Here is an 18,299-nt window from a genome sequence, read left to right on the forward strand (position 1 = left end):
CCAAATGCCTGGCAGCTGTGAAGGGCGGGCGGGGGGGGATCAGGGCCTGTGTGTGGGGCTGAGAGCAGCCCTCTGCTTTGGGGGCTGCTACGGGGGCCAGGCTGTGTCCCCGTCATACATCAGGAGCAATAAAAAGCCCTCTCGCTTGCATGGCTTGAAATCTCCACTCATGCAGCAGCCTTTTGACTTGTGCAAACACTTTTGTGTTGCGTTGCACAGTGCTAAATCCAACTTTCATCCCAAACCACAAGTCATAAGTTTCTGTGCCTTGCAGCAGTGCTGCTCATCCTGCCCTTACACACTCTGAAAAGGTGTTTGGAAAAAAAACCCGACATGTTTCCTAATGCCTGCTGGTTTGTAGTGTTAAGCAAGTAGTCATTTTGGTCAGTGTTACCTGAAAAAAATTAATCCACGCACGTATGATAACATTGCTATCTTTTATTGAATAGAAAAATATCAGTATCTTCATTTTTAAATAACTTAGAAACCATTTCTGGGCACGAAAATAAATGGATTGCATGCTATTAATACTCTCACAGCTTCTCGTTTGTGGGAGCCAAACTCAGTGACGATAGTGCTTTTATAGGGTCAGATTTTATACTTCCTTACTGCTTTCAGCATGCTGCACCAATCTTTCTAAATAGCTGGTTGATAACTGAATATTTCTCAATGAGAAAGTGTCATCAAATGAATAGGTAATTCAAGAAATAGTGGGAAAATCACTTCAAAAGTCTTGAATCTCATAAAATGCGAGTTTTGAATGATATCACAGTTGCCTGTCTTCATGGAACATTAGCCTAATCCCTGATGCTAAGCTTATGTACCAATTCCCAACTTCTGCAAAAAGCAAATAGCTGTTAAAGTAGAATAAGACGATGGAATACAACATTTAAAATGCAACCTGAAAGATTCATACAGCTACATATATTAGGCACACTAGTATTCACTTACTTACAGGTCTTTTAATGTAAATGTCCTTCTACACTGTACCCCTGCTGTTATTCTAATATCTAACTGCTGCAAGAATCAGAAATGTGGGCATTTCAGAAGGCTTTGGAGAGAGCACTACATTATTGTAATTAGAAAGAGCTGGCCTAATATTTAGGCCCCACAGTGCCAAAGGCCAAATCCTTCTTTGGTGTAAATCTGTCAGATTACCCCCACCTGAAAAATCTGTCTGTGTAACTGCTTTGCCCTTAAACAGTTCACAGCATTTACCAAAGCTGGAAAGGGACTTGGTAGTTTGCATCCATTTGTAACAAACCTGTTACTTTCCTGAGCATTCGTCAGCGGAGAAGAAAATCTTTAAATGTATGATATGGTTGCTGTATATAAACACACATTTTGCTTTTTCAATAAATATTCTGTTACAGGATCCATATTGCATTTAGCACAGAGACTGAATTTCCTTTGCTCATGTACTTCCTGAGCAGTTTAGTAACATGGGAAACAGTGCTTAGGAGAACTGCAGAGGCTTATTGGTCTGGTTACAAGTCCTTAATGCCAACTGCTAAAGAGAAAACCTTCACATGCACTTTTTATAAAAAATTATGTTTTGCAGGAGAGGGCAATTTTTTCTTAACATTATCTGCCTGGAAGAATGACAACTCAGAAGCATTATTTTATATCAGATAGCACAATTATTATTTATGTAGACATCCATTTTTAAAATTCTACTGCATTTTTACATGATTATTGTTCTGCTTTAACTAAACACAATATTAAAAGCGCACCTTTTTCCTTTTATTTGCCTTTTTTTGACATTTTATTCCAATTCTATCCTTTTTAATGCTTTCAGTGGAGATAACCAAATGGGTCCTAGTATTTATCTGTTCTGTTCCTTTTAATCTGCAAGTGGTCATTCTGCTGGGCACCCTGGGACTCGAGTGAGACGTGTGAGCCTTGGTGCCATTGTACCTACACAGGAGGGAATAGTTTCCCTCCTAAGCACCTGTCACAACTCGGGCTGAAGGACTGGCTTTTCTCAGTCATGCCCTGTGTCCCTTGTTTTTCCTCTTCTTTCCAGACACAGTATAAGCAAGATTCACACTTATTTCATGACTTAGATCTGCAAACAGTCCTGACTTTTTGTTTTCCTATGTGTGCGCCTTGGAAATAAGCATTTAGGGACCTCCAATTTGAATTTTTTTAATTACTTTTCCTTGGATTTTATTTTTTTACTTTTGTAATAGTCTTTTCGTCAAGCTATTACAATAATAAGCAGGATGAGGACATATATCTGATCTACATAGCACAGTAACACATCTTCTTAGTACAGTTTAACATGCTACTTCTTTTTCACTTGCTTTGCACCATGAACAGATGTCATCATTCCTTTGGAGTGCCTTTGGAGATATAGGCAATAGCTTTTTTGCTTGCCTCTATAAATATCATTCAGAACCCACTTCATGCAATTTAATGTTTTCCCTTTAAAAAAGGATATTCTCAAGTTGTCTGTGGTATTACATCTGCTAATAACGCAGTGTTTCTGGAGTGCCTCAGAGTTATCTCTAGCTCTATGAATATGAAATATTATTCTTTGTCCAGGTTTTTCCACTGACCCTGAAATATTCTGATATTCTTTCCTGGAATACCCTGATTCTAATTAGTTATTAGAATATTTGTGCTGGCGGCTGGACTGAGTCAGATGCTGATTCCCTTCCCCCCATCACAACACCTATTTAGTATTAGAGGCGTGTCATGGTTATAGCCTCCTGCTCACAGTTTTTGTTGGTAATGAGCTGGGAACACAACTGTTTGGACTATTTGAAAGCATTTGAACCTCTTGGTTATTTTCAACCACATTTGTTGCAGGTGTAGAAATATGAAAGATATTAAATTTCTACAAAATTTATGAGGATAAGTGCCTAGGAGAGAAGTGTGCCTGAGGGAAGGGCAGGATGAGCTGTTACCTGGACTGTTAGCAGCCTGCCAGCCACTGCCAGCTTAGGATGCACCAGCCGGGGGCCAGGGTGCAATGTAGTAGATAGGGGTATTAAAAATGTGGAAAACAGGATATCATAGTGGGCTTGCTATGGCTACAGGAAGGAGCTGAGACTATCTGAATATTGGATATTGGATAACCAATGGGGTATTGGATTAGGGTGTCATTTGGAATAGAAAGAAAGGGTCTGGATTGCTTTGCTGGTCATGTAGGGAACATGTGGATGCTACACTCATTTCTGGGGAACAAGTACAGGGGACATCAGACATAAATTTGTATGCAAACAGGCATTATTAGTTCTGCCGCTCACAGGAAAACTTGCTTATGGTGATCTTTGCTAGGTGTGTTAGTAGAGAGGCTTTTTAAGTAAAGGAACAGCTGAGCAGAATCTTACAATTTCATCCTAAAGCTCTTCCAAAACTACCCACCCCTGTGAGCATCTGCCCCAGGAACACGCAGGGGCTCCAGGCACCTGAACTGCCAGCTGGGCTGTGAAACCTCCGTCAGAGGCCGGGCAGACAGCCTGAGGCACAGCCTTTTCGTCTACCGCAGTGCACAAACACGGGGCTGCGGGTGGGCGCCCTGGGACGTGAGGCCTGGGACACCCCCAGCATGTGTGGCTACCTGGCTGGCGAGCCCACTCCCTGGGAAAATCAGAGCTGGATAACCATGAAAACAAACGGCAAGAGTGGGGAAATCCCTTGCTACTGCAAACACAGCAGCCCTTGTGGGACGGGGCGGTGTGTGCCTTCGAACCTGCCAGGCGGGAAGGAGCCCCAGCTCAGTGTGTGGAGTGGGAAACGTGGTGGCTGTGTTCATGTCAGAGGAGGCATTTGGGGTGACATGGCCACATTGCCCACTTTCTATGGAGCTGTGGTATAAGGGGACTGTCAAAGCAGGTTGGTGTTGGAAACATAGCCGCTGTTTTAAAGTGGCCCATGGAACCTGACTGAAAATAACTCTAATTTCAGGTTCAGGCCCCTCAATAATCTAGATATTTTAGAAATTTTATTTGGGAGGAACCTAGTCTGTTTAAGATAGTTAAGTCCTTCTCTTCCCTTCACAAGAATACTCTGTTCCTGTAATAATAACTCAAATATGCTTTGATTATCACGTATTCCCCTGCTGCAGCTCACCATGGCAGTAGGATTACCAGGATGCTGCATGCAGCAGGCTCTTTTGCTTACACACTTAGGGGCAACTTCTTGAAAAAGCAGCCCTAAAATTTCCCACTTTACCATGCATCTGAAAGGAGACCAGTGCTTCCCTTTAAAAAGTCCCAACCTACATCCAGTCCTCATTGACATCCAATGTCACTTCCTAATGGTAGTAAGAAGATGAGGAGTATGTTTAGTGAGTTCTCATCACTTTCCTCTCTGTGGTCCTGTTCTACACTGTCTCTGTTGTTTGCTATTATTATTAACTTACATTTGCTTCCAGAGGCCCCATTTAGCTCTGTGCTTTTCTGTGCTGGAAACTGCTTATTGCAGTTATTACTGATGTCAAACAGTCGTGATACAACTCCTCTCATAAGCCCATTCAAAGTTTATCAAAATCAAGAAAGCAATGGCTTTACTGTATTGACCTACGTCCTACAAAGCAGATTTTGTATATTTAATGTGTAAATCTCCAGGGTTCAGAGAGGGAGCAGCACAACTTCCCTCCAGCTGTAGCTCAGGCCAGCTTCCCTGCAAGGAAGATTTCCTTACAATCAGTGTCTGATGGGAAGGCAAAGTACATTTTGCAACTTTTTTTGCTCTCAGACAAGCATTTCCTAGTGGACCATAAGCCAAGGTGCCTTAGATGAATGAATAATGAACTCTCTCACATTCAGGACATTCATTATAAATGCACAAGGTTTGTTTGGGGATTGAAGCAAGGAAGCTTCTATGATCTGCTGGTCACACAGCTCTATTCCTGCTATCCTCATGGAAATCAATGTTTCAAAAAGATAGTCAACAGCCTGACACATCAAGGGACAATTGTTCTTAAAAAAACTTTTCTCACACACACACTAAAGTTGTTCTGTGTTCCAGTACTTTTAGCCAATCAGGTTAAATATGTCTAGCATAATCTCACCTAAAATAGGATTTGCTATACAAACTTAAATTAAAATGTATAGATATTTATAGAAAAATGTTCCATGCTGATGTTTGACTTCTTTTTTAACGGATTTTAATCAGTAGAACAGAAATACATGGTGTGGAGGGAAAACCCAACCCAAGTCCTACCGTGTATTGCCAAAATACTTTTGTATTTTTCAGACTGAATTCCTCCAGGCAATCTTTCGAGTAGTTTCATCTACTTCTGTAGCTCTGGGAACACAATTGTTTTATAAGATGTAACTGTAAAAGGACAGAGTGGAGTTTTGTGTTGGAGGCTTGGTAAATCAAGATGTACTTTTGATTTTAAATTTTAACTACTTTTTCCCCTACTAATCAGTTGCGCAAAATCACTCAGGGATCTGAAAGCTAAATCTTTCCTGGCTCATATCTCACAACCTGGAATAAAAACATTGCAATTGCAGTTTACTGTCATTTACATATGATGAAACTAACACAAGATGAGTGCAAAATAGATTGGGAAACAGTATTCAGACAACAGTATGTACAGAGTGATAGTGTAGTTTCAAACTGGAAAAAGGTATCTACTGGATTCTTCAAAACTTGCCCTGGGTCAATATTTTTATTAATAACTTGGATGATGGAATAAAGAACACAATTTTTAAGTCTGAAGATGATCCTAAGCAGTCAGGGGTTGCAAAGATGCTGAAAGACTAAGATTCAAACCAAAATGTATATGGGAAAGGGATCTGAAAAAATAGAAGCAATTCAACAACAATACATGTTAAGATGCTACATAGGAATAATCACCTGCGTAGACTGGAGGCACTACAGTTTAGGTAACAGTTCTGCAAAAAAGAATTTGGCATTAATAACACATGACAAACTGAAGATGAATCAACAGTGTTTTAAAATAGCAAGCACCAGCCTAGAACCTAAGTGAACACAATGTTGTATGTAAGGTGTGGAAAATAATCATGCTGCTCCATGGTCTACTAATAAAATATTTTCTGTGTCGCTGTATCTGATCTTGAGCACCATACTTCAAAGGAAAAAAACCAAAGTGGATCAAGCAGTCAGTCTAGAGCACAGAAGAGCAACTATAGAAAACATCACATATGGAAGGGGATTCTTCTAGTCTGGGGTAGTGAACACTGACTGGAGATACTGTAAAAAATACCTTCCTTTGGAAAAGGAAGGGAATATTCTGTTCTCCATATTCAGCATGGCTCGAATGCAGACAATGTGCCTCACCTGTAGCAAGGGAGAGTGGAATTAAGCATTTGGAAAAATGTTTAAAAGTAAAATTAATGATGCTCTGCAATAGGTTGCCTGGGAAAACTGTGGAATCTCTAACACTGGAAATTCATTAACAGCATGACAAAGTTCTCTGTTTTCTTATCGTCATAGACTGTGGTCTGCAGATACTAATTCTTGCTATTGCACAGACCTATCACATGGTGTCAAACAAGGACCAAATCTTTTGCAAATATCGCGACACACTTCTGTAGTTTCCGTTGCTTAAGCACAGGGCCTTTAAGCCTTGGGCATCCAAAGAAGGTAACAGAGCTCAGGGCAGGGACTGAGCTATAAATAAAAAAGTTAAAATCCTGGCAGATTAAAGGGATCTTTTTTTAGCAATGCTAAAATACCGCAACACTTGCTGTTTTCCCTTTGGATCTGTACTGCAAGTCTGAGGAGGTGTAAGCTCTGTTTGACACCTTCTTGGCTGATGGGACATTCAGAACATCATTCTATCTGTGTGCCTCACTTTCTTTTCCTCCTGACCTGCTTTGTGTGGCTTTTCTTGTATCTAACAGGTTGCGAACCTGCCTCTCAGACTTTTTCTCGGGGGGGTGCTAACATTTATCAGAAGGTGTAGGAAGTCGATTCTGTGTGAGACCTCTCCTCCTTCGGCAATTTTTTTTTAAACTGGCCAATTTTTAAAACAGAGCAGAGGCACACAGACACATATGTACAGTATGATCCCATGCACTTTGTTTCCATAAGGCATCAGGCAAAAATGCTTTAAGAACATCTTATTACTGCCTCTGGTACTGGTGCGAGAAATTCCACTCCAATGCCAGTGAAATCTTGGCTGAGAAGCTGATGAGATAAAAATCTTTAACATCTATGCCATGGTTGTGTTTTATAGCAGCCATGAAGATTAGTCCTTACCAGAGGAAGAAAGTTAAAGTCAAGACTATTGTTTCCCTAATATGTGGGGAAGTCTGGAGTGTTACTGATTGTTACTGTGCTCACCAAGCAATGCAGACCCATTCATTTATTAAAAATGCAGTAAGCCAAAAGCAACAAATATTGACTCTATGAGGCTGAATCAACTCAGCAGCCTCTGTTGAAGGTATCATTCGATAACATAGGAGTCCATGCAAATTGCAGGCCAATTGGAGGTACAAAAAGAGGCACAATATCCCTTCCAGATGCCAAGGTATCAAGGTCACTTTTGCTGCTCTTCCTCTACGTACCTGCATGTGATACTTGTATTCCAACTTCCTATACACTGTCTTGCTACTCTTAGTGGAAGTAGGAATGAAAAATAATACAAACACAGCTTTAAAATTGCATTTAATGAATGATGTATGGCTCTGAATCCATATTGAATAAAGAGGTGGGTTTTTTACAAGAACCTTTTTTTGACAGTGAGTCCACTTTCAAGTGCAATGTTCAGCAGAGGTAAACCCCATGGTATATTTGGCTAGGAGAAGGATGTGATGAACTGAGAAAAAGATGAATGGAAAGAAAAAAAGGAGGGAAAAGGATCTTGCAGGTGTGGACTGAGGGAAGAAAGTTGAGGGAAAGAACAAGCTGACACAGGCAGTCAGCATAGAGCAAAACCTGCTCTTGCAGAACTGCAGGAAGTTTCAGGGAAAATGTGATATTTGTCAGAGTTTTCCACCTGAGGAAATGAGTGACTACCAAATGATTCTTAGAGATAATAATCTGGATACTTTCAATTTTAAATAAGTCTCCCTTATAAGCAGATTATTATTTTGTAGACCAAATAATGGTCCCTGGGTAATAAGCTGGTGCAGAACACACTACTGCATGAGTAGAATTAGCATTTGCACAGCTGGTGGTAAAAGCAAAGCAAAAGGCTAGTCAACATTTCTTTGGATTATTTTATAAAGTGAAATCAATTCTTGTGAAAAACGCCAGGTAAAGAGCCCAGTAGCAAAGTCTCCATTGATTTCAGTGGAGCAGAATCAGTTCCTGAGCTGAGAATGCAGCCAAATCCAATGTGCAGAGCCTAGCCAAGATGCCATGGGTTGCTTGCCAAAGGGGTAATACCCCTGCCTAGGAGCCTAGGGCTGACAGACTGACTGACCTTTTCAGTCCTTGACATCTCTAATAAGACCGCCAACAATAATGATACCTAGGGATCAAAAAACCCATCTGCTATGTATTAGGCTGAGAAAAGCAGCTGCCTGGATGCTATTTACAAAAAAATTTGTTTAACTTAGAGCTAAGTATTTGCCCAAATGCAACAGCTGCAGAGGAAGGGCTGTGAATCCCTCTTGGTACAGGGCGGTGGTCAATACTTCATGAGAGAAGGGCACTTTCAGCACACCGCGAACAGAGTGCTACACACAGAAGCAGCATCACCCAGCGAATTACAGATATTTGCACTGAGATGGGCAGGAACTAGCTGGACCTGCTTTGGAAAAGGGTTTCGAGACTAGATGGCATCCAGAGGCCTCTTCCAGGGTTTCTTCCACAGTTATCTCCGTTTACTCCTGGCCTGGTACACTAGATGCAGACAATTTGACACCCAGAGGTTAATAGCCAGCAATTGCTCCTACTGCAGCAATATGGACTCTACTGGTCACGGAGTGTCTCCCTGACTGCTGCACAGATGAGAGCAATGGTGATTCCAGCCTCCCTAACTCTAACAGACATAGCACAGCACCCACTGTTCAGACCATCAGCTAATTTCCAGCATTTAGAAAAGATGAACAAATACAACTTTACAGTTCTTTGATTTGAACTGTGACTATTCACTAATAAGACCAAACCGGTGAGCTGGAGAAATTAAACTCTGAAGCAAACTTCAAGTTAGCAAAAAGAGGAGGATTTTAGCAGCTCTAAGCAGTACATGTAAAGGTTATGTAAGGTTATTTTCATTTTTCTTCATGTGCATCTTTTTCTTCTAAAGATATCAAAAAAGCAAGGTTAAATTTTCGCAGATAAGGCCACAAACAAAACACTAACAGTGTTCTAGTGCTCTGAAAGGGGCAATAGCTTTGAAAGAGATTTCAAAAGATAATGTATGAAAACTAGGCCATCTTGCCTCTCTCTGGGAGCTTCTGCATAGATGCCTAATAGGAAATCCATTTGGAATCCATAAACTGGCACACTTGCTTAGAAAAAAAGCCTGTTGATTCTACTTTTAATCAAACTTTCCCTTATAAAAAGCTAAGCAGCCTGAGGAAAAGGATATTTCATTTTAAACAAATCTATCATGCCTCTCAAAATCTTTGCAAATTTATATTCTTTATTCTATTATTGCAAATAATTTCAAATAATGAAAACTGCAGGCAAATATTAGAGTGGAACTGTAGAAAAACAAAATATAACTGAGTGTATCTATTCCACAAGGTTGTTCTAACATTTACTAATGCTTTTAAAAGTCTGCGGTAACAGGGTTTTTCTCTGGTTTGACGTGAAACAGCTCTATAAACAGGGGCCATATCAAAAAGCTTCTGACCTCTTGGACCTGAAGAGTCATTCTTTGTGTTCACACTGTGTTTCTCTTAAGTCTAATAAAGAATAGGACTGTGTTGGTCCATCTTGATGAGCAATGGCTTTAATTTTCCTAGTGAAGTGTGACCTTTTAAGCAGTAAACAGAGTATTGCGTAGGCATTGTTGCCAAGATATGTTTGGAAAATAGGGAAGAGGGAAGGGATTGTATTCTTATTTCCTGGATTAAGCAAAAAACTGCTGTGAAAGTTCTCAGGTAGACAGATTGTACTCATATATTTGGCAGGATTTTCTGCCCAGGGGAAGACAACACTTGGTGATTCTCCACATCTTGTACAATAAATTGGACAAAATAACTTTACTACTTCTTGGAAAGTCCAAGAAATTGTAATATTATCCAAATGTTAGTAACCTAAATCAAAATGACAAAAGTTGCAAACTGTATTGATTGAAATGCTGACCCTTTTCTCAGCTAAGGCTCACTAAGCTGCTGTTCCCAGAGTGGGGACATCAATGGGTCATAGCAAACGGCTCCACTTCCACAGCGGCTGGAGAGAAGTCATCCAAACAACTTAATACCCTCCATCTCCAGAGGAACTTTATTCAAATATAATGTTAATCAGAAAGGTCCTTCCCCAACCTGACCTCTTGCTCTTGATTAATTCAGTCTGAGAAATGGAGCTGGTTTGTTTTTCATGCCCAGCCCAACCTTCTCTTTGTTATTCAATTTAGAAATGTGTCAAATATAATTAAAACTGGCAGAGGCCAAGATTAAATCAAACAAACTGTAAACATTGCTTGTGCTATTTGGTTGATGCAAAGCTTTCACCATAAAAGGCTTTTAAATAAATGAATTCAGCTGTTACTGTGCTGCAGCACTGAGACCTTGCTCCAAGTGTTTGAACTTTTCAGGGACACTGTCAGGTCAGCTTAGATTCAAAAACTAATACACGGCTGGGATTCTGAAATTGCCTAAGGGAATTAGGTACCTGACTTCTACTGAAAGTCAATGATGTGTGGTGGGAAGTGAATTGACTTTCAGCAGGAGTTAGATGCTTTTGAAAAGCTTATTTATGTCCTTGTAAACAGAAGACCATGTCCTTCATGGAGATAAATTAATGTAACTCCTTTGACACCTACATACCCTGCAAAGCATCTGATACACAAATTTTACAAAACCTAAGACTAGCCAGAAAACCCTAAGAGCTACCTTTACTTATTTGATTGTATTTTGGTTAGCACTAAATATTTCCTTTCAATGTGCAATAATTATATTGTACAATAACAATATTATTAACATGTGGCATAAGTATAAACCCAGCTTCCAGGCGATTATTCCATTAAGGACTTTCAGTTTCAGACTGCCAGGCTGCAACTTGCATTTTAACCTACTGATTTTAGTGGTACTCCTGACCTGTTAAGTGTGGATTCAGAGCCTCAGTACATCCAAGGTTTTCCCCAAAACATTTTTGCATTAAAAAACCCTCACCCATATCTCATTAGACATCATGCAAATTCATAGCAAGCAATAGGGAAACTCAGTACTTTAGAAAGGTTTCTGTCTTGTTGACTGAGATTTTAGTGCTAAGTAATATGGCATTAAAATTTAGATTACACAGGTTTGAAAACAGATCCCTGGCTGTTTGATGCTATTTTCTTTAATTCCTCATCGCTACTTTAAATAGTAATGCAAGAAATGTGATGTTGTCTGTATTTTTACTGTAACTTATTTTTCACACAGGATGGACATTTGTCACTCCTATGCTAAATTCTGCTTTTTTTGGCACATGTATGTTTCTATCTCCACATGTTTTACAACTTTAATAATCTGATGCTACATTATGAACTGAGCCTTTGGGGATTTCTCTGTCCAATGCCTTTAGAAAAACAACTGTAGTAGTACCATTGGACTGGAGTCAGAAATTTCGATCTTGAAAGTCATCTTATTTATCCCAAAATATTCTCTAAGAATTCTACTGGTCTCCTAGGTAAAGCTACCTCATTCAACGTTCAGCGTGGCTGCTAGAGGGGGAACTCAATGACAAAGTCAGAGGTCTTTTGGGGACAGGATGACACCATGATACATGATGGCACAGTCACAGAATGTACAGGTCCTTCATCTCTGGAACTGCAATTCACATCTGATTAGAGATGATTAGACAAAATTAGTGTACTTATTCCCTCTTTATCTTCAGTGGACATGAAATCTGGCCACAAAACCACTGCAGAGAGCCTTGCAACTAGCAGGCTCAGGTCATGAGGAAGCCAGTGCTTGAGAGAGCAGAAGGTCAGGACTGATCAATGAAGACAGAGCTAGCATACACCAAAGATCTCATACAGCCTTGCCCAATCTATTTGATCAAGACTACATATTAGTCCCTTCCTTTCATAACCATAGAAATTTTCAGATCTATCGAGAATAGCTAATAAAGAGTCCTTTGTGGTGATGGGTAAGCGAGGCTTGGTATCACAAAGAATAGAAAGGAGCAATGTAACTAACTGTCTCATGTCTTGGGAGCAGTTGAAACCATCTGAAGACCATCTTAACGATCTGCTTCTACGATGTGTCATATTCTAAAAGCTAAATAACCTCTGTTGAATTGACTACACAAATTGTAATGTTTTATCTATTTCCATCAGTTTATATATGTTTTTCTCTCCTTCAATTTGCTTTCTCACCTATTTGCAATGAATATTGCTCTGTGTTTAGATTTCCAGAACCAAATTTTGAAAGCTAATTCGATATGGAAGGATTTGAGTGAAAATCCTATGTGGAAGCCAGATTCTTCATTAACAATGATACAAAACTATACAATGAATGAACTAAAGAAACTTCATGTTTTGTCTATTTGTCTAAGATGATAATGTGCATTGACTCAATCACCTGGAAAAGGGAACAGTGTTGAGTAACTTCTCCTGTCTTCAGTGCTCAGCAAAATCTCACATTTGCAACCCAGAGTTAATAACTGGCATAAATGGAGAATTAAGCTGCACTTTTCAAGACTGTGGCTGTTCTGCCCAGGATGAGAGCCCGGCTTAAGCAATGGGTCAAGTCCTAAACTATTTCTGCTAGTTGGCAGCATGAGGAATACTTCTGTAACAATGAGATCTTAGGGTTACAGGCAGTGAACAGAGGCATTACTGAATGAATTTGGAAAGAAGGCTTCAGAGCAGTACTTTTCTCTTTTTATATCCAAGTATTTTTATTAAGTGAGGTTGAGACAAAGAAGATCTTGGGAGGAAAAAAGAAAAGGTGTAACAATGTAACGGGCACTATAATATAATCTAAAATAACTCAGCGGCAATTTTTGCTAATACATAACCCCCCCCAAAAAAAGTCTGACTGCTTTTCCCACCAAAGTTAGGGTTTGGGAGCTGATTCAGATTTTACATGGATGCAAATATGAAGGGACACTATTAGAAGTATTCCACTGCTGCACAGCTGAGTTGGTATCAGGATTTGGACTAACGGCTTCAGCTTGAAGCTCTCCTTGCAACTAAGGACAGCAGGATTTGACTTTGAATCAGGACATTTTAGCTGTAATATGTCAAAAGAGCTTGCAACTCTTTTCGGTAGTTAAGTATATTTGTTTAATATTTGGTTTTACTTTATTATAGTAAAGTATTCCAAGAGGTATGTTTTTGTTTTCAAATACAAATATTGCTTAAAATGAGTATTAAAATGTTATTCTACAGTATTAGGAACGTAAATAAAAGAACCTTTGGCCAGAATGAAGAAAAAGGATATATTAATTCCTAATACAAATTAAACTGAAGAGGCTATCTGCATTGTTCCATAGGAGAGAAATTAAGAACTGCATAATGGTGTTCTAAATTCTCTAAAATTGTAGTATTCTGCAAGGTTTTCTAGCTGTGAGAAAACATTTAGTCCTGATGCATGTACTGTTCTTTTCAGGGGGAATTGTATCAGGTCCTTTGTGACCAATTCTGCTTATTTACACTCTCATATACTGTTTAGCTTTAATGCATTGCATGGTTAAAGGAGAATCAGGAATTCAGCCCAGTCTTCCTTAAATTCTTGCTAGACTTTATGTTAATTTAATCCCTTATTTCTCCAGTTATGTAATACAAAAGATGATTTCACTGTCATTAAAGATCACCTCTTTACCTGTTTTCATATTCTTCTCACTATTATTATTCTTCTCGTTGAAGTCTCCTTTCTAGTCATAATGAATGCTTGGAGCATTTCATTGAGAAAAATGAGGAGTTAAACATTTTCTATTTCCCTAATCAAGGCCCTGTCATCATCATCACTGAAAGCCAGAAAAACAGGTGAAGAATGACAGAATCACATGAAAGGTAAAAAGGACACTGCCAAAGTGATTTTGTGATCACAGTTGCTTATAATAATACACTGAATGTTGGCATGGCAATCTAATTGCATACTAATGCCTGCTATGTAAACTCAGTTACCAGTTGCATTACGTAATGCCGATGCTCAATTGCTTCAGTCACAACTGAGAAAAATATGAACAGAAATTTGGAAAAGTCTCTGATTGTTATTGTGGAATAATTCATACAACTCATCGGTATGGCAGTTTTCAATTTAACTTGATATTTTTGAAACAGAGAGCCACAATGATTAAATTCTAGAAGAAAAAGTAGCCTAGAAAAAAAATCACGTGTTTTGCAAATGGAGAGAAGAAAACAGAAGTAGTATAAATTTTTATTCTATCACTTTTGACAGTATCCTTTTAAAGGGAAGACTAAATTAAATTCTAAAGGCCAAATTCTCTTCTCATTCACATCACAATAGCTCCAGAATAGTCCTACCAACTTTCATAGAATTACTCCAGATTTACACAAATATTAATGGCAGCAGAAGTTGGCTTTTCAAGCCCAGCTGTTTCACACAGGAATGCATTTTAAGAAGTGATATATAAAAGAAAATAGTTTGGGGTTTTTTATTCCATTAAATTAGATGTGCAATATCACAGAGAAAGGCTGATTCCTCTTTTGGTCTCAGATAAGCTCCTTTTAGAAAACAGATATGATGAGAGTAAGACAGAAAGCTCAGAACAATCTTTGAATTAAGAATGTATTCAGTAGACACACTTGGTTTCTTCCCATACCACAGATTTCTTATCCTGAAATCTGTCTTTCACACAAATGGAGGAGAACAGGACATGGAAAATTGATCTGAAGGCTAAATTAAATTTCTCCTGCAGTGACCTGCTTGAGGAACAGAAGGAAGGGGAAGAAGGAAGGCTGAGACTGGTGCAACTCAAAGAGCAAAGACATTAAGTGACAGACCCCCCAAAGTGTCAGAGGTCTTCTAACAGGAGGTATGCCATTCACATCCACCCCACTCTCTGGTGACACTCTCTCCCTAGCTATTTCCACTTGATTCATGTTGTTTCTGTACTTGTTGAAATGGTTCACACTGTTTCACTGTTATTACTGTTATTATTTTACCTATCCACACTTGTCTCTGCCAGTCTGTTATTCATAATTGCTAGGGCTCCAACCCCACCAGAGAATCCATTTTGCTTTGAATTACAGCTCATTTGCCTCGGATAGCCATTAGCAGTTTCCGAAAGCTGTTTCTGCATGATGGCCAGTGAGACTTTATTGGAGGCCAGGAAATCTTTCATGGAGATCATCTCGCCTGACAGCCGGCGTCCGTCTGTGTCGCTCTCATTGACAACATCAGTCTCAATGGAGATGTTCCTCCGGCTGCGGACATTTCCTGGCATTACCACGTTCCTCCGTGAACGAAATAATTTTCTTTGGCATCTGTGGCAGCACCTGCAGTCCAGCTTCTTTAGTATCCAGTTTATGGATTGTTTGATGACAATAGAGATCACATTAAATAAGGAATAGATGCAGCACACGCCCATGAGTATGAAGACAAAATTGCCAAAGCGGTAAAGGCCTTGGCTCTCATACTTGATGTTCTGGCTGCTGACCAGATCACCGAAACCAATGGTGCTGAAGGCCACAAAGCAGAAGTAAAGTGAGTCAAAGTAACTCCACCCTTCAATCGGTGTGTACATTGCAGAGGCACAACAGGAAATGATGAGTGATGCTACACACAAAATCAGCATGACATAGTACACGGAGGGCTTCCAGCCCGCCAGGCTGTCCACCTCAGAGGTCCCCGAGCCCCGTCGGCTGTTGTGAGGGAGGACCCCTTTCCTCCTCAGTTGTCTTTCATGGCAGGACTTCATGACGTAGGCTATGACAGTGATCAAGCGCTCCAGGAACAGGTTAAAGAACAAAATGGTCCCTGCACATCCTATAAGGCCATAAAATATCAGAAAAATTTTGCCTCCAACGGTGGCTGGGGTGGTCATGCCAAACCCTGGAAGACAAAACAGAACAGTTGAAAAAAATAAACCTGTAGTTATCATGTCAGGAGTTTTGTCACATGCAAGACTGACAAATTGGCAGGTAATCCCTGTGGTACAGTTCAGCTCCGGGAAAAAGCGAGGACACACTCCCCAGCTGTTATCCACTTGTGCTTGACCATGTCCCAGCAGTGAGGGGAAGGAAAGTCATGCCAGCATTTCCTCCAGAATCAGAATGACACAAAAAGCAGAAGAAAACACACTGGAAAGAAAAGAGAATTTAGTGGAGGTCTGAATTTTCGTCTGGTTACTAGGCTCTCTCCATCCGTCTTTGTGCCTTGGATCACTTCCAGGCTTTGGGGTTATTGCACCCGCTTCCTTCTCTCCGATGCTGTTTTCACCATGGGTCTGACCCAGGGTGGGGCTCTTGCCTTGCAGGGGTCCATCCCCACCAGATCTTTGCAATGCAAGGTGAAATTGTTCTGAGCCTCACTTAGCTCCTGCTGTAAGTGGGGGTGGCACATCAGCCAGCACCCAGCACCCACCGCAGCCTGGCTGGGGAAGCCCAGGCTGGGAGCACACACCGGAGGATGCAGCCCCTGATGCGGTCAGCAGCCTCTTGTGGGGACCCCCAGCAGGTGTTAGAGCTTCCCTGTGTCTGACCCTGGTGTCTGTCACCCATTATCAGCCCTTTTTTAAATCAGCATTGCTGAAGTTTTCTATTTCTCTGTGTCCCACTCCACAGTTCAAGTCTGTATGTGAGTCTTAACAAAAGTCTCCTCTGGTCTCATTCCCTGTCGTGGGATTTCTCAGGTCAGAGGTGCTTCAGCCTTCTCTCAAATCCCTCCCTTCCTAAAGCTTGCAAATAGTAGTTTTGTTTTGCTTACAACGATTGATAAGACAATCTTGCTTTAATAAGATATTACTAAAGAACAAAAAGCATGTCCAGAACATCACTGAGCAACCTGGAGTCATACTCATGATAAATAACTTTGCTGCTGTTTTATTAGGATTAATAAGTGATTACATAACTGATAATTAAGCCAAAACAATCTTGCTGAGAGGACAGAAAAATCATGTTGGACAAGAGACACAGGTATTTGTTTCCCTCTCTTTGTAATTGTGAGATGCTAATTATGAAATAAAGACATTAGGCTCTGGGAAATAAAGGAAATCATACTCAGTGTGATGCGCTTGTGCTTGGAAGACAGACAACGGCAGTCTGAAGAGACCATGTTTCCAACAGTGCTGAACTGCACTCATCTTCCCTTCACTGGAAACCTGCTACCAGCACAGATTCCTCTCCAACCCTGCTCCTGCCTCACAAGGTTAAGCAACAGCCTTTGCCTTCACCCCTCCAGCATGACCCACTGAACGACAGCCCCAAGAGTGGGCTCTCGAGGGTTGCTGCGTCTTCACCTGCATCCACAGCCAAACTGCAGCGTCCAGAGAAGCTACAGGAGGCTTAAGCCTCCTCACCAAATTTCTGTGCCAGAGAGAGCTGGACCGCAGCTCTGTGTTGTGGGGAACAGCGCGACAAGAGACTAACCACACAGACAAAATGTTCTTCGTGACAAGAACTTTCTGCCATTGTTCCCCTTGGCACACAAATATTTCCACTCGCTTTCTACCTTCCCCTTCTGCTCCATGACCTGATTGCCCTACAATCCTCGTTTTGATGCTTATTTTCTGTGCAGGCTGACTTATATGCAAGTCATGACCTCCACCCTGTGGACAGACACGTAAAGACCAATGGATGAGAGGAACCTCTCTGCAGCTGGTGGGATCTGCCCAAAGCAGCCAGCGGGGAGGGAGGTGGGGGGCTGCCGCGTCCCTGGCCCACCCTGTTTGTTGAAGAAGAGAAGCAGCTGCAGGCTGGGCAGAGACGGAAAGGTGGGGAGCCTCTGACACAGGGTGAACAGCACGGGACTCCACACATCTCTCACAGCATAAAGCAAGTGCCTTGGCAAGAGAAATGCAGTTAAGGCTCACACCTCCAGCGTGGCATTATGCCTTTGGGCTGCTTCCCACAGGCCCCTCTCGGGATCCTGCTGCTGGCACCACGGCCAGAGCCTGAGCTCCTCACATTCGTTTGTTTAGTTGACTGGATTTTTGTCTCTGAGCTCAGTTCTGCGTGGGTGAAAACCCACTAGCGAAGGCTTTACAAAGGCACCCAAATAGGCATGATGGGAACTACATGGTGAACTATAAATACCAAAAGATGCAGAACATTGATCCAGAGAGGCAGTGAGCCTCTGAGT

General features: G+C 40.9%; 1 protein-coding gene across 1 annotated transcript in view; it reads right to left on the reverse strand.

Annotated features, from left to right (window-relative positions):
* Positions 1-423: 423 nt before the first annotated feature.
* Positions 424-18,299, reverse strand: part of KCNK13 (potassium two pore domain channel subfamily K member 13) — an 81,952-nt gene continuing 64,076 nt past the window's right edge. Inside the window, exon 2 of the mRNA XM_030005104.2 lies at positions 424-16,052. Coding sequence (XP_029860964.1) covers positions 15,160-16,052 — 893 coding nt within the window. The 3' untranslated portion in view covers positions 424-15,159. The remainder of the gene's footprint in view (positions 16,053-18,299) is intronic.

This window comes from Aquila chrysaetos, chromosome 2, assembly GCF_900496995.4.
Source record: "Aquila chrysaetos chrysaetos chromosome 2, bAquChr1.4, whole genome shotgun sequence".
NCBI lineage: Eukaryota > Metazoa > Chordata > Aves > Accipitriformes > Accipitridae > Aquila > Aquila chrysaetos.